General features: G+C 36.8%; 1 protein-coding gene across 1 annotated transcript in view; it reads left to right on the forward strand.

The window, feature by feature from the left end:
* The window catches only part of HSDL2 (hydroxysteroid dehydrogenase like 2), a 58,202-nt gene that overhangs the window by 16,310 nt on the left and 15,924 nt on the right, over nucleotides 1-25,968 (forward strand). The window contains exons 2-9 of the mRNA XM_033124016.1: nucleotides 628-791; nucleotides 1,759-1,857; nucleotides 3,232-3,346; nucleotides 6,591-6,694; nucleotides 7,880-7,978; nucleotides 18,637-18,831; nucleotides 20,575-20,646; nucleotides 25,375-25,524. Coding sequence (XP_032979907.1) covers nucleotides 628-791; nucleotides 1,759-1,857; nucleotides 3,232-3,346; nucleotides 6,591-6,694; nucleotides 7,880-7,978; nucleotides 18,637-18,831; nucleotides 20,575-20,646; nucleotides 25,375-25,524 — 998 coding nt within the window. The remainder of the gene's footprint in view (nucleotides 1-627; nucleotides 792-1,758; nucleotides 1,858-3,231; nucleotides 3,347-6,590; nucleotides 6,695-7,879; nucleotides 7,979-18,636; nucleotides 18,832-20,574; nucleotides 20,647-25,374; nucleotides 25,525-25,968) is intronic.

The raw sequence follows: 25,968 nt of genomic DNA on the forward strand, positions 1-25,968 counted from the left end.
GATAATGTTTCCAAGGTTCATCCATGTTGTAGCATGGATCAGTATTTCATTTGCATTGCTGTATATATTCCGTTGTATTGGACATACCGTATTTTATTTGTCCTTTCATCAGTTGATGGACATTTACATTGCTTCCATTCTGAGCAAGGATGAGCATCCATTGAATAACTATGTACTTTTAGGTGATTTCTTTGAAGTGCTATGTATTTATTGAAGGAAATTTGAAAAATCCTGAAGAATATAAAGAATCTGAGAAAATTTATTCATAATCCCACCACACGAAAATAAGCTTGGTTAACACTTTTCCTGTGTGTGTGTGGAAATACACATTTATGTAGCTTATTTTATTAATGCCTCATTTCTCTTTAAGATTTACCTTTCATTTGAGCAAATTTTGTTTGCCAAATTACAGCAAGACTGGCCAACTGCAGTTGTAATGAATGATTTATAAGTCATTGTACAGTGGGAGCAAAGTAGAGTTATTAACTATCATTTGGGAGAGGAGGAAGGTTTAGGGAGTTTCACAGAGGTGGAGACATATGCTGTGAAATTTATGCACATGTTGTTGATACTGGTAAGTAAATGAACATCGGGGTTTCTAATAAGGTCACGTTTGTTCTTTTGTAGGAAACTAGCAGGATGTACAGTTTTTATCACAGGTGCAAGCCGTGGCATTGGCAAAGCTATTGCATTGAAAGCAGCAAAGGATGGGGCCAATATTGTCATTGCTGCAAAGACCAGCCAAGCACACCCCAAGCTTCCGGGCACGATCTATAGTGCAGCTGAAGAAAGTGAGTGTGACAATGCCATTTCACGAAATGGCCTCACCGTGGTTTCAACACGTAGAGAATTTGTTGGAGCGTTTAATTACAGCTATTTAAAAGCTACCATGAAAATAATTTTATCTGCTTAAAGAAGTATTTTGTCACCTTGGAATAGCGGTTGGGAACCGTTTATCTCCCCCAGCACTTTTGAGTGATCTAAGACTCCCATTAAAAATCCTGTCTCACGTGGACAGTGATTCTTGGATCTGAGCGGAGAGTGGGGGAGTGGGAATGAGAGAATTTGAGAGGTGGATGATGTGAACACTTTGAAAAAGCTCTCCATGTTGTTTATTCTTTGCACCTTTCACAAGTCTTTATTTTAACACTTCCAGTTCACACATAATTATCGAGTGCTTATAGTTAAGACTTTGTTCTAGGAACAGTAGTAGCAGGAAGGAGGGCTTAAAAGTTTCACTTCACTTGATATTGCTGGTTTTGTTAGTCATGTTAATAGCATCGTGATTATGTTAGCAGAATGCATATGAAGTATTGAGGAGTGAAGTGATGTCTGGGATTTGTTTTAAAATACACCAGCAAAAAATAGAATGGGATTAGAGGTAGATAAATTAAACTGGCAAAACGTTAACAGTCATTGAAGATTCATGGTAGTTCATTATACTAGTCCTCATATTTTTGTATATTTTTTGAAATTTTCCATAATAAAGGTTTTTAAGATTATTTTCATTCTATTGCTTTTTCATATAATTTTTTAAAAATTACCTTCCTGTTTTTGTTGTTTTTTATAGAGTTGGCTTAGCTAGTCTGAAGCTGGATATGGGTTAGTCAATCTGTCTTACTGTAGGGTGGAGTCACTAATAGTTGTAAGACACAGCTATGTATATTGATTTTCTGAAGATAGAGTACTTGTTTCTTTTGACTTTGTAACAGAATGAAAGGTTTACTATTTGAATGCTTTTTTGTTTGTCTTCTGTAGTTGAAGCAGCTGGAGGAAAGGCCTTGCCATGTATTGTTGATGTGAGAGATGAACAGCAAATCAGTAATGCAGTGGCGAAAGCAGTTGAGAAATTTGGAGGTAATACCTTACTTCTGAAATAATTATTGAACATCGATAAAATACAGTGTAACTATAATTGTAATTAAAATTGTTTTAAATTTTCTGAGTCTGTTCAGAGTATAACCAGAAATGAGTTATTTGCTCATACAGAAGTTTAGCTTAAAACCATTTGATGATTTTTTTTAATTGATAAAAATTATTTTGAATAATATAACAAATCTACTGTCCAGTTGTCACGCAGGGAGTCACGTGGGGCGGCCTGCGGGGTCTCTGCTCCTGTTCCCCATGTAAGAATGCAGGATGTGGCTAGGCCAAAAAGGAACACCCACGGAGCCATAGATAGGGGAGTCATACCACTATATTCTCACTGGCGGCTGGGGTGGAGCCACAGGAAGCAGGAGCTACACTATCTGCAACCCGCCATCCAGTTGTCTCTGCCAGACAATCTCACTTGCTAGCAATCTGCTTCTCTGCAATCTGCAATCCACACTCCGCCGCTTGCTAGCTCAGCCACCATCCTCTCGCTAGCCCCCATTTTCTGCTAGCGTAGCCACGGCAGTTATATTAGTGGCCAATGGCTCACTGGTTACAGCTGACGGCCAACTAGCCACAGCTGATGGCCATCCAATCACAGTTTATGGCCATTTACTACCTGAGCCAGCACCTTTCCACGTGAGGCCGAGAGCCTGGAAACTGCACTCCTGGCTCTGTCCCCACACCGATATAAAGTTAGGACCTTAACAGTAACATACATCTAACCAAAACTAGTTCCCCAGATCCCATTCTCTTCCCTCTCCTCAATTAATGTAACCATATGTTACATATGGGGGAACTGAATAGAATATGCAGAAATAATTGTTATTCTAGATTCATTTTGTTTTATGTATGAGTTACCAAAACAAACTGGATCTACTTTGATGAGTTGCCTAGAATTGAAACTCTAGGTATTTTCTCTTTCCCCAGTTCCCAAGACCAGAAAGGAGCTCTTTCATTTCAATAAGGGCCTTAGAGAGGAAGGAAACAGGTGTCTTGGAAGGAGGGCGGGCCTTGGAAAGATGCTAAGGAGAAGGGGAAACTTTAAGGAAGTTAAGCTAAGGTTCTCGGAGACAAGGAGGGAAGACTAGGAGGTAGGAGAACAGGTAAGAATGGAAGCTACAAACCACTGCGGACAAGCCTCCTTGTAGTTTCACGTGGAGTTCTGGTGATCAGCTATCTCCATGGTTCCGGTGAAAATCATTTAGGAGTCTTGCATTGGTATATTGGTCAGTCTCCTACTTCTAAAGGAAGTATTTGTGAAACAGCGAGGGTTCAACACTACAGAGTAAATGTTTTTATTTCTTTTTATTCTAAAGTTTGAATTACATTAATAGAAAGTTGATTATTTGAAAACAGGAATTGATATTCTGGTGAATAATGCCAGTGCTATTAGCTTGACGAACACATTGGAAACACCTACGAAGAGGGTGGATTTGATGTTCAATGTCAACACCAGAGGCACCTACCTTACGTAAGTTTGAAATGAAAACGGCCTAAACTACATTCTGACAACTGTAGATTAGAAGGTTCAGTTTAAAACAAAACAAAACAAAACAAACGAAATGATGATTTCAAACTACAAAAAAAGGAATTAACCTTGTTCAGTTACCTTTCTCAATGAGTACTGTTTGTGTAGTTAAACTATACATGGAATATATAAGCTGTAGGGCACTAAGGTACTAAAAACTAAATATGAGTGTGTTAGAAAACAGATCTACAAATACCTCAGGAATAGATAGCCTAAAATAAAAAACCTTTTTTAAAAGCAAAGACTCTATTCACTGTTGAAAGTGCCTACATGTATGAACAGCTATTTAAAAAAAAAAACCCAAAAAATTAGATATGATTCTCAGTTAAAGGCTTATTGCAGTGCCAAAGAAAAGCCTTGACATTGACCTTTGGACCAAAGAAAAGGCATCAGGTTTTTGGCCTTCTATGGAAAGTTTTACGTTATAAAAGAGAAATTCGTAATGGAAACATTTCCACTTTAATTTTTGTTTTGTTTTTTATTTAATGCCCCTCATTTCTTCATGGAAGATAGATTATTTTCTCAGGAAAGCCTGAGAAGCAGCCTCAGGGAAAGAGTGGGTATAAGGCTCAAAGAACTGACCTATTTGGAGGTTTCAGCGAGGATCTGGAGCTCTTTCCTGATCCCTGGTGCCCAGGGCCTTGTGGCCTGTGACATGTGACTTTCCGTGGTTTAGAGAAACAGGGTAAGAAGGCAGCGGTCAGGTGGAAGGGAGACCCTTAATTTTTATTTTTAAGTTTTAATTAAATATATAATCTCCAGAATTGTATGTTTGTATTATGTTAAATGCTTATAGAAATTCAGTTATAAAATTTGTATATCTGAACAGTTGATTTTTCCTATACTCAGCTTACTTTATTCATTGACTCAAATGTCCTGTGGGCCTTTTATCTTGCTACCCTGAGTAAGTGAAATAATTTGTGTAAAAGTGATTTGTGCAATGCCTACCACATGGTAAGTTTTCAATAAACTTAACTATTTTATGAAGCTGAAGGTATTGGCATCTGAGTGTGGTGCTAAGAGTTTTCAATGTAACCTGTGTAAGGTAGGGCATGTGCTATAGAAAGATGCCTCTGATTTAGGATCGGTACTGGTGGGGCCAGGTGGGCAAAGTCCAGGTGGAAAGGTTTTGTCACTAGGTCAGAGGAGAAGCTCGTGTCTCTAAAGTAAATGAAATGAGCTGTTTCCTTTATGAAGTATGGTCTTATTGCCTGGAATAGATTTGGTTTGTTTCCTGTTGATGCTTTGAGAGGTACAGCTTCACTGTTTTAATGACTATCAATTGTAATATTGTTTGCCCCTCCCCACCTCACCCCCATGAAAGCGAAGCACCTTCGGAAAGGAATACTATGTACAAAAACCCTTTAGTGATATCGACTGTATTCAGTTCATAAACTTGAAAAGACATTGTAGATGATAACAAGAATGTTGTACATTTGATAATTTAAACAACTGACTTGAAAGAAAAATGGATAAGTTCAAAGTCCTAGAAGTTACTGAATGCTAAATAAAACTAAAAGCTATAAAATTATTAAGTTAGTGTTACTAAGCTTAAATGTTATAGCTTAATAATAAAAAATTCTAAAATATTGGATCTGAGTCTTTTGTAAAATAACTTGCCTACCTTTATGAACAGTATTTAAAACAAATAAAACGAAATATTGCTCCCAAAGGCATATTGCATTGTGTATTGGTGCAAATTAAATTGGGGGTCAGAGAGACCCAAAATTGTGGTCTTTCTGCCTGCTGTCACTCACCTCCATAGGTCGAGACAGTATTCAGCAAAGCAAATCAGAAACTTTATTCCTTGGCCAAGGAATGGAGAGGGTAATCCAATGTCTCATTCCTTCTCCCAGATTCTGGGGAATTAGGAAAGTGTTAAAGGCAGATGGAGAAGTAGGCAGGTGTGGGGAAGTTTCCCAAGGAAGTATGGAGAGTTCAAGGGAAGCATACGCATTTCCAAAATATGCTTGGAACATGTCTAGCCTTGCATCACACGTCTCATTTTAATGTTAAATCTCCTCCCCTGGGTGCGACTTTTAGTATGCTAATAAAGAAAAGTTTGTCAAAAGTTCGCTTAGGAAGGGGTCTCAGATGCCATTTTGGATTTTTCCAGGGCAAACCAGTTTCTTTGTGGTGGTTCTTAGGTTCCTTATCTAATTCCTGCCACTGGCTTAGCTAGGCTAGCCCTGGAATTTCTGCCTTTTCTTGATGAGTTCAGCCTGCTTTTGTTAAGGGATATGTTAGGTACAGAATACACGAAAGTCAGTAAAAGTTGAAAGATTAACTAATGATGTGGTGGCACAACCAAGTGACAAATGTATTGGGAGTTACGTTATTAAATTATAATTTGAGTATAGTAGGAATACCACACCTGCTAAGATTAAATAAATCAGTATCTATAATACTAATAATAGCAGTTGCTTATTTCATGTTTTGTATATGCACTGTCTTAAGTATCTCATATATGTCATCTCATTTTAATCCATTGGTCAATCCTAGATGGTAGCAGGTATTATCAACATTTATAAATAGGAAAACTGAGAATTAGAATGCTATAATATATATTCTTACCAAGGTCACACAATGAAAAGGCATAAGGAGGCTTTAAACCCAGGTCTCTCTGATTTCAGCATCCATGTTCTTTAGCACAATCCTGGCTGTGCTGACTGACAAATACATTAACTGTTACTGAAGTGTGTGTGTGTGTGTGTGTGTGTGTGTGTGTGTGTGTGTGTTATGGAGGAAGAATTTGGAAGGATGTAGTTGAGGATTACCTCAGTTGGATTTAAGGCGCATGTCCCAAGGATTTGATTATTGTCATCAAGCAGAGCATGCTGTCAGGTCATTAAGCAAAGCTTCAAGGATGAAAATAACTTCCTTTTCCTATGTTCATTCTAAAAAAGTAAAAACAAACACAAGTACCCTACAGGTTACTGAACAAGTTCACTTGCGCTGTAGAGTAGTTTAAAATAAAACTTTAAAAAGTTGGGAAGTTGTTAGAAAGCTATTAATTTAAGACTATCCTTTCAGGGATCATTTCTATAGTTCGTTAATAGAGAAGTTTCTCTGAGCGTGTAAAGCACTGAACTAAATCTGTAGGCCGTGTCTCTTAATAAATAGTTTATACACCTGAAAAAACAAAAAGACACCTTTTAACTTGACTTTTGTTTTCTTTTGCTTTCAGATCTAAAGCATGTATTCCTTATTTGAAAAAGAGTAATGTTGCTCATATCCTCAATCTCAGCCCGCCGCTGAACTTGAATCCACTGTGGTTCAAACAGCACTGTGGTAGGTGGTAGGATGAGGAGATGTTTGTTTGGTTCATTTGTTTTGTATTAAATCAGTGTATCTATGATTTAATCAGTTTATACATAGCATTCAACATTAAATTTTCTATGCAGAATCAGTAGCATTTTGGAAAGTAGATTTTTAATCTTTAATCTGTAATTTTAAAAATCGAGGTATAATTTACATTCAGTAAAGGGCACGGATCTTAATGGTTCAGTTTGGTGAGTTCTGACATATGTATACACTGTATAATGAACACCCAAATCAAGATACAAATTTCCATCATCCCAGAAAGCTCCCTCCAGTCTCGATGGGTGTATTTTATTGTATGTAACTTATTCTTCAATAAAGTTGGTTAAAAACTATCCATGAAATAGTCTACTTTTCACAGTCAACTAATGAGTTAATGTGAGTATACTAAGTAACAAGATTTATGTATAGTTGCCACCTTTAAAATAAATGTGTCAAATACTTAGTCCTTATTTCTACATTATTTACTAAAATTTGGAAACGCAGTTGGAATAGGAAACTACAGAACTAAACTTGAAAGAAGTTCTGTTTTCATTGACTAGATTAAAAGCATTTATAACATTTTCTTGTTTTTTTACTAATGCAGTTTCCCTTTAAATGATCACTTTCATTCTTAGAAAAAAAGATTATGAAATAATAATGTAACTTATCCCCATAATATTAAGAAAAATGAAAGTTTATTACTGTCTCTTCTTTTAATCAAATATTAGGATGACAAATTGGCAGTTATAAAAATAGTCACAGGGATGTAAAGTGTAGCTTAAGGAATATAGTCAGTAATATTGTAATAAGTATGGTGTCAGATGAGTACTAGACTTATTGGGGTGATCAGTTCACAAGTTATGTAAATGTCTAATCACTATGTTATACACCTGAAACTAATATAATATTGCAAAAAACACCCCAAATATTAGGATGGAAATATATGAAACTAGTTGAACCCTGAAACATATAAAATTGGTTCAGCTACTTCCACAAAAACTGTTCTTTTAAAAATAGTACAGTTTAAAAGTTGTATTTTGTACATAGTATCATATTATTAAAGAATTGTGGGAAAATGTATCAAGAAGGAAATAGTAATAGAAAGAAGTGGGTTATTTGTACACACAAATGAATTTGTTCCTTAATTAAATTATTCTTTGTGGTTTCTTTTAGCTTATACCATTGCTAAGTATGGAATGTCTATGTGTGTGCTTGGAATGGCAGAAGAATTTAAAGGTGAAATTGCAGTCAACGCATTATGGCCTAAAACAGGTATGTGCTTTTTAAAAAATCCATTTTTCAGATTCTCACTTATTGTCCTTGACACTCTTGAGATGCATCTTGGGTGAGCAGGATGGCGTAGAGGTGAGTAGACCATCAAAGGTAACCTCTGTCTTTTGGGAAACAAGTTAAACTTTTTATTGTGCTCATAAGGCCCTTTTTAGTCATCTAGCTTTGACTTGGACTGTAAGACTGACTCTTCAGCTGATAGTTATACTAGAAACATTGAACCCTGGAACACTTGAAGAGTTTTCATTAAAGCCAGCAGGAAGCCAACTGTGCATCCCGAATCTTTTCTCCATCCTCATCTCTGATACCTTACTAGATCCTGCAGATTCTCATACTCTTGTTTTCCTCTCATACATCCTAACAACTGCTTCTTTACTTTCTTGTATTCCTACTACCTTTGTCTTTTTCCTGTATAAGAAGCTGACTTATCTGTACTTTCACATGAATTCTGAGTTCACGGAGTGCCTACATCCCCGTTAGGTGACAGAAGAACCTGCATATGGCTGGACTTTGTGTGCAGCGTCAGAGTGAATATATGACAGAAGCTGATGACTTGGGAATATGTGCTGTATAAAAAGGGGGGAGACCCAGCAAAAATGATAGAAAGGGAAAGTTTGTCCTTTTTGTGGGTTCTTATGGTATTCTCTACTTATATGTCATAATAGCTTAAAGGAGGAAAAAGAAAAGACAATCTTTTCATCAGATATTTTTCCATGTATTTAATAGATAATCCCTGTGAGAATCTTAACTTATTTCATCTTACATCTAAATGGCAATTGTATCCCAGAAAAGTGTGCTTGATGATAAAGAGAGTACATAGTGGGAACCAGTTTTAATTTCACTTTTAAAAAATTTAACAGAACCTTTATTACACTAACATCAGAACTTAAACATATACGTTAGTGTGGTCCCTTTTCCAAGGAAACTTCTTAGGGATCAATACTAGTGTTTCTGCTCTTCGGACAGTTCCCTACACATGGTGGCCACTCAGATATTTATTTAATGAATAATAATTTTGGATTCCTTTAGAAAGTATCTTCATATTTTTTATTACATTCCCTGCAACATACAGATGGCAGTTGGAATATTTTCCACTTCTTTGAGGGTAGAGGGAGTTTCTGGGACGATGACTATTGGAAGTCATATTCTTGCTGTCCTCCATTTCCAACCACCAGGAAACTCCCCTGAGTGGAGCAGAAGTTGGGGTGGGAGGCAGGCAGGACTTGGAAGGCGTTGATTCTGTGAGGGCAGTAACTGAGAAGCTTGTGAGGGACTGTGTTACCCTCTGGGCCACAGTGGAGAGCACTGGAGAGGACAGATACTCAGAAGTTCCTGGAGAGAGCTTGCGCTGTGGAGATCTGAGGACCTCAACAGGATGATTCAACAGGTCAGATAAGCAATTCATACCCTCGAGGCTGGGACAGGGGAGACCAGGGAAACTTATTTAGGCCCCCAAATGGACTCAGTGACTGGTACGTCCGATACATCACCTATCTATGGGGCACAGACTGCTCTGCTTGCCACTGCTGGCAAGGTTGCCATCATTTACATTATCTAAGGGTAAGCAGAGTAATTGGGAGGCAGAAAAAGTGTAATACAGCTAAGGGGATCCAATATCCAGACACAGATAGAATAAACAAAACACTCAGAATAGCAGCTTTCGGTGAAATAAAACTGCGAAAGAAAACAGAATACCTTGATTCAATAAATACAGCAGCTACTTAAAAGATTGAATTATAGCATGAAGAATGCTTTCTGGAACTATGCAGAGATTGTGTTTTGAATTAAAATATAGTATAGTAGTTGAATTGTAGGATTGGATGGTCACTGTTAGCACCTGAAGAAGTAGCTTGGAAATTTAAGTGCAAGAGATATCTCAGTGCAAAAACACCCTAAAGAAAAAAGAAGAGAGACTTAGGGGACTTCACGTGCAAATATCAGAAGTCCCAGAAGGAGGATAATGGACAAATAAAGGAGAAACAGTAATTGAACTAAAAATAGAAAACAGTTCCCTTGAGCTGAGGAAAGACTTTAGTGTGTGGAATACAAGGTTAAGCAAGTTTGAAGCTGAATTTATGGGGGGGAAAGACACCTGGGAGAATCTCAGAATTTCAAGGATAAAACAAAAATCTTACAGGCTTTTAGGAAGAATATACGTTACTTATAAAGGAGAAAGAACCAGATTGCAGACTCTTTTTATCTGCAACACCAGAAACAGAAGGAAGTGGAATAACATTTATAGATTACTGATAGGATGGGACCCAGTAAAGTTAACATTCTTTGACAAAATGAAAGGAAGATATGGGGACATGCCAAGTTATCTATCACATTTGGAAAAAAATCTTCTCAAAGGCCTTTTAACCAAACAACAAATAATCAGAGCAGAGACTTTTCAAAATAGAGGGAAATGAAGAGAGCAAATAATGGCAAGCAATAACCCTGTAAAATATGTGGTTAGATGTAAATGGGTTATGCTAGAAGTACTGGAAATATGAAATGTAAGTTCCAAATAAGAACTCTTGATGTTGAAGAGATACACTATAAGAGAAAACTTTAAGATTAGTCTCTAACTAAAAGCATTAAACTCTCTTTTCAAAACCTAGAAGGGAAAGGGAGAAATATGGATGTAATTGAATTCCAAAGGGCTCATGTAAGCATGGCAAGAGTGGGGAAGGAAAAGTATTGTAACGGTCTCATCTTGGGAGAGCCACAATTCTAGATGGTATGTTTTTTTAGAAAAATTATATTTTCTGTTTGGTGCTGGGGTATAGAAATGCTTTTGGATATTCAAATTATAGACAACTACCTTTCTAAATTTTATTCTAATTTATCTGTAGATTCTTTTGGATTTTCTATGTAGTTAATCATATAAATAATAACATTTAGTTCTTCCTTTACAATTGTTTTACCCTTCGTTTCTTGTTTTTCTTGCTTTAGAGATACAATGAAAAGGTAATGTTTCAACTTTAATAAGCATAATAGAGCTTACACATAGATTTTATGGTAGTTCAATATGAAAGTTGCCAACTTGCCAAGTCCATTTAGGTGAACAGAAACATTTCCAGCAAATCAGGTAAGACCTTAGTGCTTTAACTACCACATTTAATAATGTGGAAGCACCAGTAGATGTTTGATTTTTATTTTTTTATTTTTTGGAGAGCCCAACAAGGCTTTAAAAAATGTTTGTTGTTTATTTATAGTTTTATTGTAATTAGGCAACCCTTTAGAGTATCTAATTCATCATGTTTCCAGAAGCAGACTAGTACTACTCCTTTTTTATTAAGTATATTACTAGGTATTTTATTTTTTTAGTCTTATTTTCTATATATTTTCCATTGTATTTTCTAATTTATCATCAAAGTATCTGTAAACACTTTATCTTTTATAAATGTACTAGCAAACTGAACTCTTATTAATACTAAAAAGGTTTCAGCAGATTCAAAGTGAAAGTTGTATCACAAAAAGTGGTAATTATGTCTGCTGTTTTATTTTGGTATATATTAAATTCCTTACCCATCCGTTTCTTATTAAATTAGCTAATACTTTTAGAGCAATGTTGAATAGTAACAATAAAAGCAGGCATATTTCTTGGCAATAATGGGCTTTTGTTTCATCATACGTATTCAGTTTCTTCCCCTTTTTTTTTTTTAACTTCAGTTCTCTGGCATCCTTTCTGCTCTTACACATGGTATTAAATTAGTATTAAATTATTAAATGGTAGTTAAAGCACTAAGGTCTTACTTAATTTGCTGGAAATGTTTCCCTTCACTAAGTGGATTTGGTAACTTGGTAACTTTCATACAGAACTACCATAAAACCTATGTGAAAGCTTTGTTATGCTTATTAAAGTTGAAACAGTATTTTCATTGTATCTGTAACTTGGAACTATTGAAGAATGAAAAAGAAGAAATAAGACACATTTTTTCTGCCCTTTGTAGCTTAAAATTTTTGTTTGGACAAATAAATCATATGAATATAATACAATCAGAGTACCTTTTTAGGTACTTTTTAAATATGTGTACTCTGATTCTAAAGTTTAAATAGATTTCCCTGATTCAGTCTGCTTCTTTTCTTCTGTGAGAGCCTCTGGGCTTTTGTACTCTTAGAATCACATTTGTTTTAGTATTTTTGTTAACACATTTAATTTGTCCTCCAGATTCTTTGCTAACTATACAATTTAGTTAGGGTAAGGAAATGATAGAACAGTTTTAAACATCCAAACGCTGTCAGTACTTGAGATTATCCATTTCTTATATTGCCCATATTCTTAATTGTGTGAGCGGCAGTAGCTCTCTGTACCTATGGACCCCATGTAGAAAATTAGGAATTACAATAAATATTCTCTAAGGCCCTTTATTATCTATTTGTCAAACATATGTACAAACATGTACACAAGTAGAGAGACGAGTGCACCATGTACTATTCAGCTTCATCCATTTTCAACTCGTGGCTAATCTTGTTTCACCAGCCCACATGCTGTGCCCATCCCCCTTCACCCTCACCTGTACTGTTTTATTGTGAAGCTAATCTAAGTCATACTGTCATTTCATCTGTATTATAGTTCAGTCTATGTCTTTAAAATACAAGGACTCTTGAAAAAACTCCATAAAATCATTATCATAGCTCAAATTCATTAACACTTTAATATCATCAAATACCAAGTCAGTGTTCCAGTTTCCTCAAGTGTCTCAAATGTTTTCTGTGCAGTGCGTTTGTTCAAATCAGGATCTAAGCAAGTTCCATACATTACATTCGTGTGCTATGTCTCTTAAATGTTTTTAATCTATAGAAGTTATACTCTTTTTTTCTTGCTGCTTATTTCTTGAGAAACCAGGTAATTTATCTTACAGAATTGCCGACATTCTGGATTTTCTTGATTCTGCTCATTGGGTTATTTAACGTGTTCCTGTATTCACTACAGACCTTTACCTGTTTATTTCCATTCTTCTTCCTTCTGGCATTATTTTACTTACTCATCCATCACTCTGCAAAAATCTGTTGGACAGTTACCGTGTGGCAGACACTGTGTAGGGTATTTGGCCTTTTCACCTACTAGATTACTAGGTTGGTTGGCAGGAGTTGGCCGTTAAAAGCACATTGAATCCACTATCTTTACAAAGTAGTATAGCCCTAGAGTACTCTCATTGAATACTGAATTGCCACATACAGCAGTGTGAAACGTCTCCAGAATTCTAGCTTAGGAACAGATGAGGGAGTTCTTTTCATCTTTGTGTCCCATCTGCTGTGTATTGGGTGAAGGGATTTCCTCAGCTCCAAGCAGGAGTGAAAGGTCTAGTGGCCTGTGATGCTGAAGCTGGGGAAATAAGGGTCCATGGGTGGGAATTTATGGAGCACTGAGGCGTGTTGCTGATCTAACTCGTAGGACAATTGAGCTACTGCAGCTAGCTAGCTCTCTAGTCACAGTCTTTCTTTTCTCTTAAGGACTCCAGGTATCAATTGTTAAAACTTCCTTTCTTCTCCAATTTGACCAAGATTTCTTTGTTCCCTGGCCCACTGTTGGTTCAGAACCATGTTTTATTGCTTCGTTTCCCTTATGTTTCTGTAGCAGACGGAAATCTTTTAAGATTTTTTTGGGGGCTGATATTTGCAGTGGGGCAAAAGGTGAGAGTGAAAAGGTGCTTCTACAATATCTTTCAAACTACATGTCAAGACTCATTCGTGAGTCATGAAATCAATTTAGTGGATTGTGAAATTGACTTAGTAGGCAACAGCCATAATATTTTTTTGTTTTGTTTTATTTCTAATGGAATAAAATAGAAAAATATTAGAGAGTATTGTATATACTAAGAGTCAGCAGTGTTTCATAAACTTTTGTTTCATACACAAATGTCATATAAGTAAAATATGTTTAAGTGTGTATATTACATATTATGTATTCTTAGTCATGTTGGTAAAAAGTATTACTGTGGATCACAGTCAAAAAGTTTGAAAGTTCACACTTTACTGTGCCTCTCTTTTTCAACTTTCTTTCCTTCTCCCCTCCTTTCTCAACCTCCTCCTTCTACCTCAAACATTGCTGTTCCTAAAGTTGATAGATAGTGGGAGTCAGGCAGTTAGTTAAAAAGGGAGCTCTCTGAGATAACAAAGTCCTAACATAATACTTTCCCTCTTTGTACCTGTGTTATGTTACTTGTCACTTTCTATTTGTTCATCTTCCAAATATTTTTATATTCCAGGCACAGTTCTCTGTACTATCTGTTCATTATGCATTCAATAAATAATTTATTAAGTGTCTACTGTATACAGGCATTAGGGGTACTAAGATGAATGTGATGCAGTCCTTACCCTCTAAGAGTTGACCATTTACTGTGGGAGATGAGAGAATTCGTTTCCATCACACTTTGTCCTTCTCTGCTTGCCTCCACTCCACGAATCTTTCAGTCTTTGGGATCCTGGGGTAACAAAGTTAGAAAAAGTCTAGTCTGACTCTAAAAATTTTAGATTTTATTCATACAACAAATATTTATTGGACACCAGCTCTGTGGTAAATTGCTTAAGATACATCATAGAACAAAACAGACAAGAATCTCTGTCCTTATGGAACTTACAGTATAATTGGGAGAGACGCAATAGACAATTAACATAGTGAATAATAAAGTGTATAGTTATGCTAAAAAATAGAAACAGTGTAAGGGGGATTAGGAGTCTTGGGTTGGGAAGAGTAGGTTGTAATTCTAATTATGGGAGGAAGGTTTGGCCTTTCTGAGAAGGTAACATTTGAGCACAGACTTGAAGGAGGTGATAGCGTTAGCCGTGGGGTATCTGAGGAGAAGCATTCAAGCCGAGGAAATAGTCAGTGTAAAGGTCCTATGAGGTGAGCGTGCCTGGCGAGAGGGAAGAGCGGGGAGAAGGCCAGTGTGGCTGGGGTGAGGGAGGGTAGTAGGAAATGATGAGCTGATGCCAGTGTGGAAATAGGGGTCAGCCATGATAGGTCCTGCCAAGACTTGGGATTTTACTCTGAGTGAAATGAGGAGCTTGTGAAGGGTTTTGAGCTGAGGAGGGACCTGATCAAACCTAAATTTGTAAAAGGATCTCTGACTGCTCTGTTGACAATATATTCCCAGGGGGCAAAAGGAGAAACAGGGAGACCAGTTTGGAGGCTGTGTCAGTAACCTAGGCACAGATATTGGTATCTGTGACTGGGTGATAGCAGTAAAGATGGTGATGAATGGTCAAATTCTGATACATTCTGAAGGTAGAACCAGTGATCTGCTGACGAATTAGATGTGAGATATAACAAAAAAAGAAGAGCGAAGGATGACTCCCCAGATTTTTGGCTTTAGTAACTGGAACAATGGAGTTGACATCAACTGAGATGGGAGCAGTTGAGCCGGCTGGGGAGCAAGGTTAAGAGTTCAGTTTGGGGCATTGTTGGAGCAGTCACGTGGAGATGGTCAGTAGGCAGCTGGGTTTGCAATTCTGGAGAGAGGTCCAGGCTGGAAATAGAAATTTTTGGGTTATTAGCATATAGATGGTACATAAAGCCACAAGGCTAGATGATACTATCTAAGAAGTGAATAGAACAAGAGAATGGACCACTGCCCGTTGCAACATTAAAAAGTTGGGAAGAAGAGAAAGAACCCACATAGGAGAGTAGGGTAGGAAGAAACCAAAGACTATGACATTCTGAAAGCCAATTGAAGAAAGTGTTTCAAGAAGAAGGGGAGTGACTCGTTTGTGTCATGCTGCTGATAGTTTTCATAAGATGGGACTGATTGTTGGATTTAGTAGTTTATACGTATCCTTCACAACATTTGTAATTAAATTATTAATTTTATAACTATAGTTGTTTAATGTCTTTCTTGTTAGGATGAAAGCTTCTTAAAGGTAGAGATAGTCTGATTTCTTTGTTTTGTTATTGTCATTATAGAGATTCAATAAATATTTGATGGATGAATGAATGTACAGTATGCTGAGCTCCAAAGAAGACATTCTGAACACAACTTATATAAGAAAGAGGGAGAGCATTGTATGACAGGGAATCTGGAGGTCTTTATCAGGATTGGCAGGAGAAATTAGCTCACTGCGGAGGTCTTTGTTTTAGCATAGATATGCTTGATTTGATGGTTTGCTCCACATTTTGGAACCATTGGCATCATTTGGGTTCTAAATTTGGTGGCACCATAAATTGAATTTTCAGTCATGTTCCTTGTGATACATGGCATAATGAATGATGTACATGATACATGATAACTTTTGAAACAGCAGGAGGGCCATGTAGCTCAAGTCAGGAAAAGAGGTTTTCTAACAGAAGTAAACAGCTGAAACGAGACCCCCAAGGGGATGTTGGAGTTAGCAAGGAGAACTGGGCAAGGCATTCCAGGCAGAGGGAACAAGAAAGGCTACAATGTGGGAAAATACTGTGTGTTTGGTGGAACCACAAGGAGTCTGATATGGAGTCTTTATGATAAGGTGTGGGCTTTTTAGTTCCCACTGAACTTGAGCAACTGTAAGTAGCTGAGATTGACTGGACTGTTGGGGGGGTTGAGGTTGTGGGGGAAGATGGATGGGCTAAGTCCCAGGTCTTGGTTGCCAAGTTTGCGAGCTTGAATTTTAGTCTATAGTAAGCAGAGGGAACATTGCAGTGGAGTGATAAGGTTTTCGCTAAGGTTTAAGAAGTTTAACTTGGTGTCTGAATATAGGATAGCTTATAAGACTGTGGAGAGAGGAGGCAGGAAAGCTAGCTACAAGATGGTATTATTCCTGATTGAGGCAATGAAAGTGGATTTGAGAGGGTGTCCAGGCTCCTGGCTGTTTGTTAGGTCTCTGTTTAAAAAATACATGTCCTCTTCCTAGACTGTGTAGAGTGGCTCTTTCTGTATGCCTGCTGGAACCAGAAGTCATCTCCCAACATTATTGCCCTGTAAGGGAAAGGACATCTATTGCTCTTAACGTATAACATATGTTATCAACAATTAAAATAGTGTCCTGGTACACTGTCCTCTCTGGCTCGGTGCTCCTTCTCTACACCAGCTATATTACCCCTTAGTCCTAGTGGGGTCTAAGACTTTCACCCCACTGAATTCAACCCATCCAGAGAAGAGATCAGTGAGCAGGCCTCTGGTAGTACCACAACATGAGGATCTCAGGCCCCAACTATGTCACCTTCACAAATATAATTTTTTCTTTTTATAAACCCCATTTTCATGAAACTCCATTTCTGCTGAAATGGAGGTTGGCGGGGAGAGGAGGGATGAGGGCTTCTGTTCAAAGTGCTGGTTGCCTCTTACCTCTTGACTGCTCAGAACAAGTGTGGTAGAAGAGGAAGGTCCCCTTTGGGATAGATTTCATGTAGCCTGGAGTGAGGAGTCTGGAAGTGGCAGCTGCTGATCTTGGTACTGGCAGCAGAGAGGAAGATAACAAAAGATCGCAGAACAGCTGCAGTCCTGTGTCACCTGGACCACACTGCAAATAGATGGGAACTCACTAACCAGAGAGGCCAGGGTGACAGGGTGGCAGCTGGCTTTTCTGCTGCTAGAAACCAAAATTAGTTTACTTGTTTTTCAAAGGACCTACTTTCCAACTTGCTTTAATAGCAGTTTTTACAATCCTTCATTGATTCTGAGATGCTCATGTTTTTACATTTTTGAGATCAGGATGCTCTTAAATTTGATGATGTATCTTAGTTTAATTGGGAGATTTTTTTCTTAGTGGTACACTTTATAATCAGTGGTATCTTTGGTTTAGTGAGTATACACAGGAATAATATGTGTGCTTGGTGGGGGCTGGCAGATGTTAAAGAGGTGGGATAAGCTCTCTCCCCAGAGAAGGACTCAGGCAATGGCGATGTTTTAAACCTGATATGTGTGCATATGTTGACGTGAAAGGAAATCTTCAATTGATTTTAAGACTCTTGTTACTATTTGTTTTGAGCAAGCTGTATCAAGAGAATCAGTCGGAAGCTACCAGTAGATACTTCCCCAATTATTCTTTAATAAGTTTTAGGGTCACCTTTAGGATTCTTGTGCTCCAAGGCCTATCAGCTTTCATTACAAATCTTGCTTATTTTCTTTCCCGAATCATCAGTGAATTTCATGTGATGGATCCTGTTGTTAACCTATATTTATTGAGTACTTATGGTGCGTTTGTCATAGTTTCAGGCACTGGGCATACAGTGATGTAAACACAAGAAAACAGAGTCTCACTATTCTAATAGATGGGAAAGAGAGACAATCAGCTGAGGAAAGGAGCTCCATATTTTATTAGACACAGATGAGGCCGAAAGATGTTAAAGTGGCTTGCCAAAAGTCATGGCATAGTTGGCATAAAAATCTCATTCACCTGAGTTACAGCTCAGTGCTCTTTCTATTGTACTTCACTGGTTTTCTTGACTCTAAAGAATGGTATGCAAATTCTTAAGTGTTGTAAGTCAGAAAAGTCTAGGTAAATTTTGCTGTGAGTCTCATGAAGGTGTTCTTTGTGAGGCAGTGTTGTGTAGAGCAAGGAACATGTGTTTTCTACCCAGTTACGTCAGTAGAATATTTAGCATGTGTCGTAAACTCTCTGGACCTTGTTTTTTATCATCCGAGAAATAAAGAGATTAGCTGTCTTGCTGGTTACTTACATAGTCCTGTTATTTGATTTGGAGTTATGGATGTGTATGTTTGTTTTCTCTACAGCCATACACACTGCTGCTATGGATATGCTGGGAGGATCTGGTGTTGAAAGCCAGTGTAGAAAAGTTGATATCATTGCAGATGCTGCATATTCCATTTTCAAAAGACCAAAAAGTTTTACTGGCAACTTTATTATTGATGAAAATATCTTAAAAGAAGAAGGAATAAAAAATTTTGACATCTATGCAATTAAACCAGGTAATGCGTACAGTTTTTCAAAGTATTGCTACGTCTTTCCCATATTTTCTGCAGTGAACACACATCTGTTTTTTGTGTGTGTGCATTTGTGTGATTATAAAATCTATATGTTCTTTTAAAAGCAGTCCTCCCAATGAAGGAATACAAAACCCATCCGACACACCTTTAAAAAGAAAGAAAGAAAAAATAGAAGTGCATTGAGTGCTTTTTAAATGATATTCAGATACAGAAGGTCACATTAGCTATTAGCCATTTCCAAATCTTGAAGCCAAAAATGAAAATTAGTTTTAAAAATTGATCTTAAAATCACGGAGTAAAGATTTTATTCAAGGATATAGTAACAGATGATACAGTAGTGGGTTTTTCACAAAAACTTCTTAAGATTATGGACTCTTTCCTAATGTTTGTGTCTCTTAGAGTAGCTTAATGACAGCTGGTAAAGATAAGTGAGCAGAGTCTGGCCCGTGTTAAAGGGTCTGATTTGAGAAGTTCTCTGAAGTCCCCCTTGTTCAAAAATCACTTTTCCTCTCTGAAATTGCAGATGATAATGGTGATGATAATGCATTTTACTTCATGTATAAAATATAATGTAGACAATAGATATAAATGAGAGTTATGTTTATTTGTGCAAAAGTATGTTTTAAATATTATTCATTAAGTTGAAATTCTAGGTGACAGAAACCACATGTTTATATTGGTATCATCCCTGTCTGTCTGTTCAATTTGAACTGAATTGAATTAAATTGCTCTTTACAGTTTTACAAAGCACTTTTACATACATTATCTATTTAACTTCATAGCAATCCTGTGAGGGAAGGAATATTGTGTAGTGATTAAGAACACGGAGTTTGGGAGAAGACAATCCGGCCTCAGATTCCAACGTGGCTGCTCACTAGCTGTGACTTTAGGTGTGTCACCCACTTTCTTTGAGCTTCGCTTTCCTTATTGGTAAAATTGAGGGAATGATGCCTTCCGCACAGGACTGTAATGTGCTTAGCACAGTGCCTGGCGTGTGGTACAGGCACAGTATTCAGTAGTTAATATTTACAGTAGAGAAACTGGTTCAAAGAGAGTAAGCCTTTGCCTAAGAACAGTCAGCTAATGGTGGCAGAACCTGAACCAGAGCCAGGTCTTCTGGGTCCTGGTACAGTGTAATTATCACTTTAGGTTTGAAAGACGCAGTGTCTTTGTGCACAAAATTTTTCATTTAAGTTAAAAATCCTACCGAGTGTTGAGAATTTAATGTGATGTGGTACTGTAATAAATGTTAGGATATAACAAAGACCAATGCATTCCTGCCTTCCAGTGTTTAATCTTCTCAGAAGCAGGAGCAGACAGACAGAGATGATAAATAAGTCCTCCTTAATAAGGAGCCCCCTTTTCTCAGGGGACCAGGGAAGAAATGAGTCCTGAGCACATTGGATATAAAACTGAAGGTTGCATGGATAGATGAGAAGGGGACAGAGGCTCCTGGGAGAGCAGTTAAGGCTCAACATAATAGGTGACTTTTGGCTGGATCTTAAAGATGAACTTTGCCATAGGAGAGCAGGATAATTGGATTATGAGGAAAGGCTTTTAGCTTAGTGAGGGTCAGGTCATTTGACAGTTCTCATGGGGGTCTTTTCATTGCACCAAAATGATCATTTGAATAAAAACAGATAAGTATTTCTTAAACAGTTGTTAAAATCTTAATATATTGAAGTAGTTACAGTAACCTGATTATTTTGGGGGTCTATTTTTCAGGCCATTCTTTGTTGCCAGATTTCTTCTTAGATGAATTGCCGGATACTGTTATCAAGAAAATGGGATCATCTGGTAAGATACAGACCATATTTTATGTATGAAAATAAAGATACTAACTTATGTATTGCTTCCAAGATACAGAGTTGGACATTTTTTGCATTCTACTTTTAAACCATTTGTAATTTAAACTAGACAATGTGAAGTTTTAGTTAATTCTAGCAAAGAAAGTTGTATTTTTCTTCTACCAGTAAGAAGTTCTTTTTTTTTTTTTAACTTGTTTTTTTATTCTAAGTGTGTTTTTCCAGGACCCATCAGCTCCAAGTCAAGTAGTTGTTTCAATCTAGTTGTGGAAGGCACAGCTCACAGTAGCCTATGTGGGGATCGAACCGGCAACCTTGTTGTTAAGAGCACCGCGCTCTAACCAACTGAGCTAACTGGCCACCCCAGTAAGAAGTTCTTAATAGAGTCTTTTCATTTGATTAAAAAAAAAAAATCTGTCTAAAAAGAAAAGCAACCCTTTTTAAAAGTTTTATTTCTTTTCATAGCACTGTCCTTAGGTATTTTGTGTTGATGTGTTATTTTATTTTGAGGGAAAATGTGTCACACAAAGTACGTCTAACACCATTCAGAGTTTGTGCTATGTGACTACTTCAAAGGAGATTTTGGTTTTACTTTATTCTGTTTTTATAATTGAAAAACAATTACCCCCTTGAATTGGTCCAGAGTTTACATGTTAGTATTTGTGTTCTTGCAGTACGTCACTAGCTTACTGAAATGTCAGAAGAAACATGCTTTAACAAATACCCATAAAAAGAATTTCACTCGTGGTGTATTAACAAGAATAGCTGCTGTTCTTCTAGGCCCTTACCTTATTTTTATCGTATAGACACTGAGTCTCCTAAATGATCATGGATTCTTTAGATGGCTCTTACAAAATTTAGGACAGATTTCCTCTGTTATGTTTATCAAACTTAAAGAACCTTACTGCAATGCATTTTAATGCCAAATCTTCTTTCTGGCTTAATCTTATCTTTTTTCTTTTTTAAATTAATTAGTTAATTAATTTTTTTAAGGAGGGCACAGCTCACAGTGACCCAGGCGGCATCTAATCGGCAACCTTGGTGTTATTAACACCACGCTTTAACCAACTGAGCTAACTGGCTACCCCTTAATCTTATCTTTTATATCTTTATCTCTTTTTTTTTGTCCAAATTTTTGGAGAGAGTTTAAAAAATTGCTTAGGTAATGAAAAAGGCAACTTTTCTTTTGTATTGTAGAAAATTTGAAAAATACAGACTGGAAAAAAGTTACGCATAGTCCCACCATCCAGAGATAGCTCTTTTTAAAATTAAATTTTTTTTAATTAAAAATATTAGATCTTTCATTTAGTTGCCACGTGGATGTATCAGAGTATTAAAACAAGACTGTCAGTCTTTTTCTTGAAGGCTTATTACAGAATGACAGAAATTAGTTTTGGTTTAACTAGAGAGCTTATCAAAGTCCAATAGAGTCTCGTCCTCTAATAGAGACAAGTCTAAAATCCTGATTTTTGCTCAGCTCTCTTAAGATTGGATCTATATTTTGGAGGAAGATATACATGAAATGTGCTCTTTAAATTCCAAGTTTAATAATAAGAACCACTTACTGTTCGTGTATATTTATTTTGTGTTTTAACAAACATTTATTGGGTACCTGTAATGTGCCAGACACTGTGTTAAGTACTTTGCATGCATTGTCTCATTTAATACTTATACTCCTACAAAACAGGTATTATCCTCATTTTACAATTAATTACACCTGTGTGATCACAGCTTTGGCAGGTGGTAGAGCCAGGATTTAATTTCATATTTCTCCATTTCCAAAGTCCATACCCTGAACTTAATTTGCTTAAATAAACTTGCAAAATAAACTTAAAATTGCTTTCCTAATTCCCGAATACTTCAAGTCCTCTAAATTAGCAAGTTTTCCCCCCCAGCAATCCCACTTTATTAGTTTATAATGAGGAGTTGCCATGTCTTAGACTAAATGTGTAGTTGCTGTGATCAGCCTATTCTCTCCCTTTGGTTATAATTACATAGGGAACAGAATCATAATCAGCAGGTTGTTTCATGATCGTGGAATCAGAACAAGAGAGCTTAGATAAGTAAAATGTAAGATAAATGTTTTTTGGCATTAGGCTTTCGTAGGAATGATTTTGCCTATGGGATTAGAATGTCAAGTGCATTGACTGTGATCCATGTATCCATCTCCACATGAAGGATGCCCACATCCTTTCTTTTTTTTGATAGAAAATTAATTATTTTTATATTTGTGCCATGTAAGAGTCATCTTGTTTATCTTATCTTTCCAACCTGTCAACATCTTTTTTTTAAAATTAAATTTATTGGGGTGACAATGGTTAATAAAGTTACATAGGTTTCAAGTGTACAATTCTGTAATACATCATCTATATATCACATTGTGTGTTCACCACCCAGAGTCAGTTCTCCTTCCATGGCCTCATCCTTTTGAGGTTGGAATACTCAGATTTCTTTGGCGAATAAAGCTATTCTTCTCCATACAGTGTTGGAGAGAGCATTTACTTCTGTAGCTCTCTTTTCCCTATTCTTCCTGGTTCAGTCAACTACAATTCTATGTAACATTTTCTTTAGATATATTAATATATTCATATAGGTAATAGTCCAGTATATCTGGCCTGGATCTAACTTACCTCTTTCAGGTGATTTTTTTATATCCATATCCAAATCCATATATGTTGACTTCAGTTTGTCCCTCAGAAGTTAGTGTGTAGCCCTCATTTTCAAAGGGGGAGTTTACTTTTTTATTGCAACCCCTATTTAATAATCCTGTTAACATTTGATTGTACCTTTTTCTGGTATTTGTGCTATGTATATTTGTTTTACATAATATATATGTAATTATGTAATATATTGTAAACTGTGTACATAATTTTAAACTAATGCTTTTTTTCCCTCATATTAAAAGTGGTACTGCCATTTCTTCATTGATTTTTTTCATTCACTGATTCCCCCCACCCCCCACTGCAACACAGGGGACCCACTCATCCTTTTTCTTTTTTAACTCTCCAGGTTATTTTTGGTTTTTTTCTTTAGATACAATTTTAATGTTTTGGATTCTCCTCAGAAACACTTATTCTTAGCCTGACTACCCTTTGCTTTTCCCTTGTAGTTACCACCATCTCATTTCCATCTTTTGTTCTTTTCTTCTGCATTCTGGGAGATATTTTCAAGTTTATACTCTATATTACTGATGAGATTTTCAACACTTTCATCTCTGTTCCATACTGCCTCTAATATTTTAATTTTGCTATTGTATTTTTTGTTTCTCATGTTTCCCATTTTGTTTTCATTATATTCTATTGTCTTTTCATCTCAGCCAGTTGTATATGACTTTCTGCTCCTGTTTCATGTAGTTTTCTTGTGGAGGAATTCTTGTGGGGTTCACAGTAAGTTACTTTTAGAGATTGACTTTGCTCTTCAGAATAACCTTCTATTACCCTTGTGGAACATTGGTTTTTTCATAGGCATCAGGTTATTTTTTTCCCTGTTAATTCATCCTCACATTAGGGGATATCTCTAGAACTAGTGTAATCAAATGACAGGGATGTGTAGGTTGCTTTTGGCTCCAGTCCCGGTTCATCTGGTGGAAATCCTGTCTCAGAGCTATAGTTTCTGTAGTGGTACCTGTGGGCATATAGCTACTAGGGCCAATGTGCAAGGCTGACATGGGACCTTCTTGTACCTCTTCTGCTTAAAAACAACTCTCTTCAGGCTGTCCTCCTGCCAAGGTTCTTCCCCTCCCCGTCTTTATCAGTCATGTTTTGGAGTGGCGTGCACTCTCCAGGATGAACTACCACCAGGACCTCCCCTACAGTCTGCTCCTCGGGTACTTGGGAGCTGTGAGCCTTGAAATTGGATGTGAAAGATGGAGTCTTTCTTGAAAAGCTGCATTGTAGAACAGAAGGACAGATTCTAGTCTAAGCCCAGAGTCTGAGCCAGTACTCTAAAATGTGAGAACCTTTCTTTTCTGTATAGGTGAGTAGAGCTATTGTTCATTTGAGATCTTCCATGAGGTGAAGCGCAAGCAGTCCAGTGTTTCTTAGGCTGACTCCATCTACCTTAGAGGTACTGCCCATTTCTTCCTAGACTCTGACAGGAGATTGTGTGTCAGTCAAGTGATGTTTAGTGTTTGGGTTTTTTGTTGTTTATTTTTTACATTTTTATATTGGCTGTGTCAGGGGCTGTTAGCCATGTGTCTTTTTTTTTTTTTTAGTTATTGAAATGCTCTGTCTCTTTCCCATTAAAGCTTGTGTAGTTGTAGTCTACTGACTACAATCTTTATTTCCACTCCACTGATTACACAGTTGATATTCTGATCTCCATCTTTCTGACTCTGGTGTGTTCTTTTCTCATTTGGTTTTAGAACTGAGAGGGGATGAAGGAGTGATTACTTATTACCCCTAAAACTCCAATAATTTGTTTAGGTTTGTTTATTATAAACACTGTATAGTTTAGTAATGGGTTTTGTTTTTTTTAACCTAATCTGAGAGTCAGCCTTTTACTTGGAGAGTATAAATCATTTACATTTATAATCATAATTGATGTGTTTAGTTGTTAACTCCATCAGTTTGCTTTATGCTTTTAGATGCCAAGGTATTTAAGGTCATTTTGGTCAAACAGGTCTAATTGGTAGCAAGTCTGTTCTATTATTTAATTAATCTTCTGGGTGGCCTTATATTGCCTAGGTTTTAAAGCCATTTACATCAATAATATTTTACAGGTGCCATTCCACAATTGAAAGAAGACAAGCTGCAGCCAGCACCAAAACTACGTTCTGGAACTGTGGAAGAAACATTTAAAGTCGTTAAGGAGTCTCTCACTGATGACATTGTTAAAACCACTCAAGCAGTCTATCAGTTTGAACTCTCGGGTAAGGATTACATCTGGTTATCTGAGGGTTTTATGAAACAAAGTGTAGGATATTTTCTTTGGAAGAAAACCACCCTCTAGTAGTAATCACCTGGCTAGTTGGCTGTATCTGGAACCCTTATCCGAGAATGTAGACATTGAAAAAGAACAAATAACCACTGATTTGTATGTTTAAGTTAAGATCAGTGCATATGGACACATGTAAAATAAAATTTCATTACAAAAATTTCCAGTGTTAAATAACTCCTTGTCATATGTAATTGAGAGAAAATCCTGTGTCGAAGGCCATATGGATCACGACAGGTAGTATAATACAGTAATTGATCGTCTACTACGGGCACCTCGACATTTTTATCTTTGAGATTTTTCAAGTCAGTCTGAATTTACTCAGCTTTTTAAAACCTTTCAATATGTTTCTTCTCAATATAGTATTAACACAGGTTCA

Source organism: Rhinolophus ferrumequinum, chromosome 12, assembly GCF_004115265.2.
Source record: "Rhinolophus ferrumequinum isolate MPI-CBG mRhiFer1 chromosome 12, mRhiFer1_v1.p, whole genome shotgun sequence".
NCBI lineage: Eukaryota > Metazoa > Chordata > Mammalia > Chiroptera > Rhinolophidae > Rhinolophus > Rhinolophus ferrumequinum.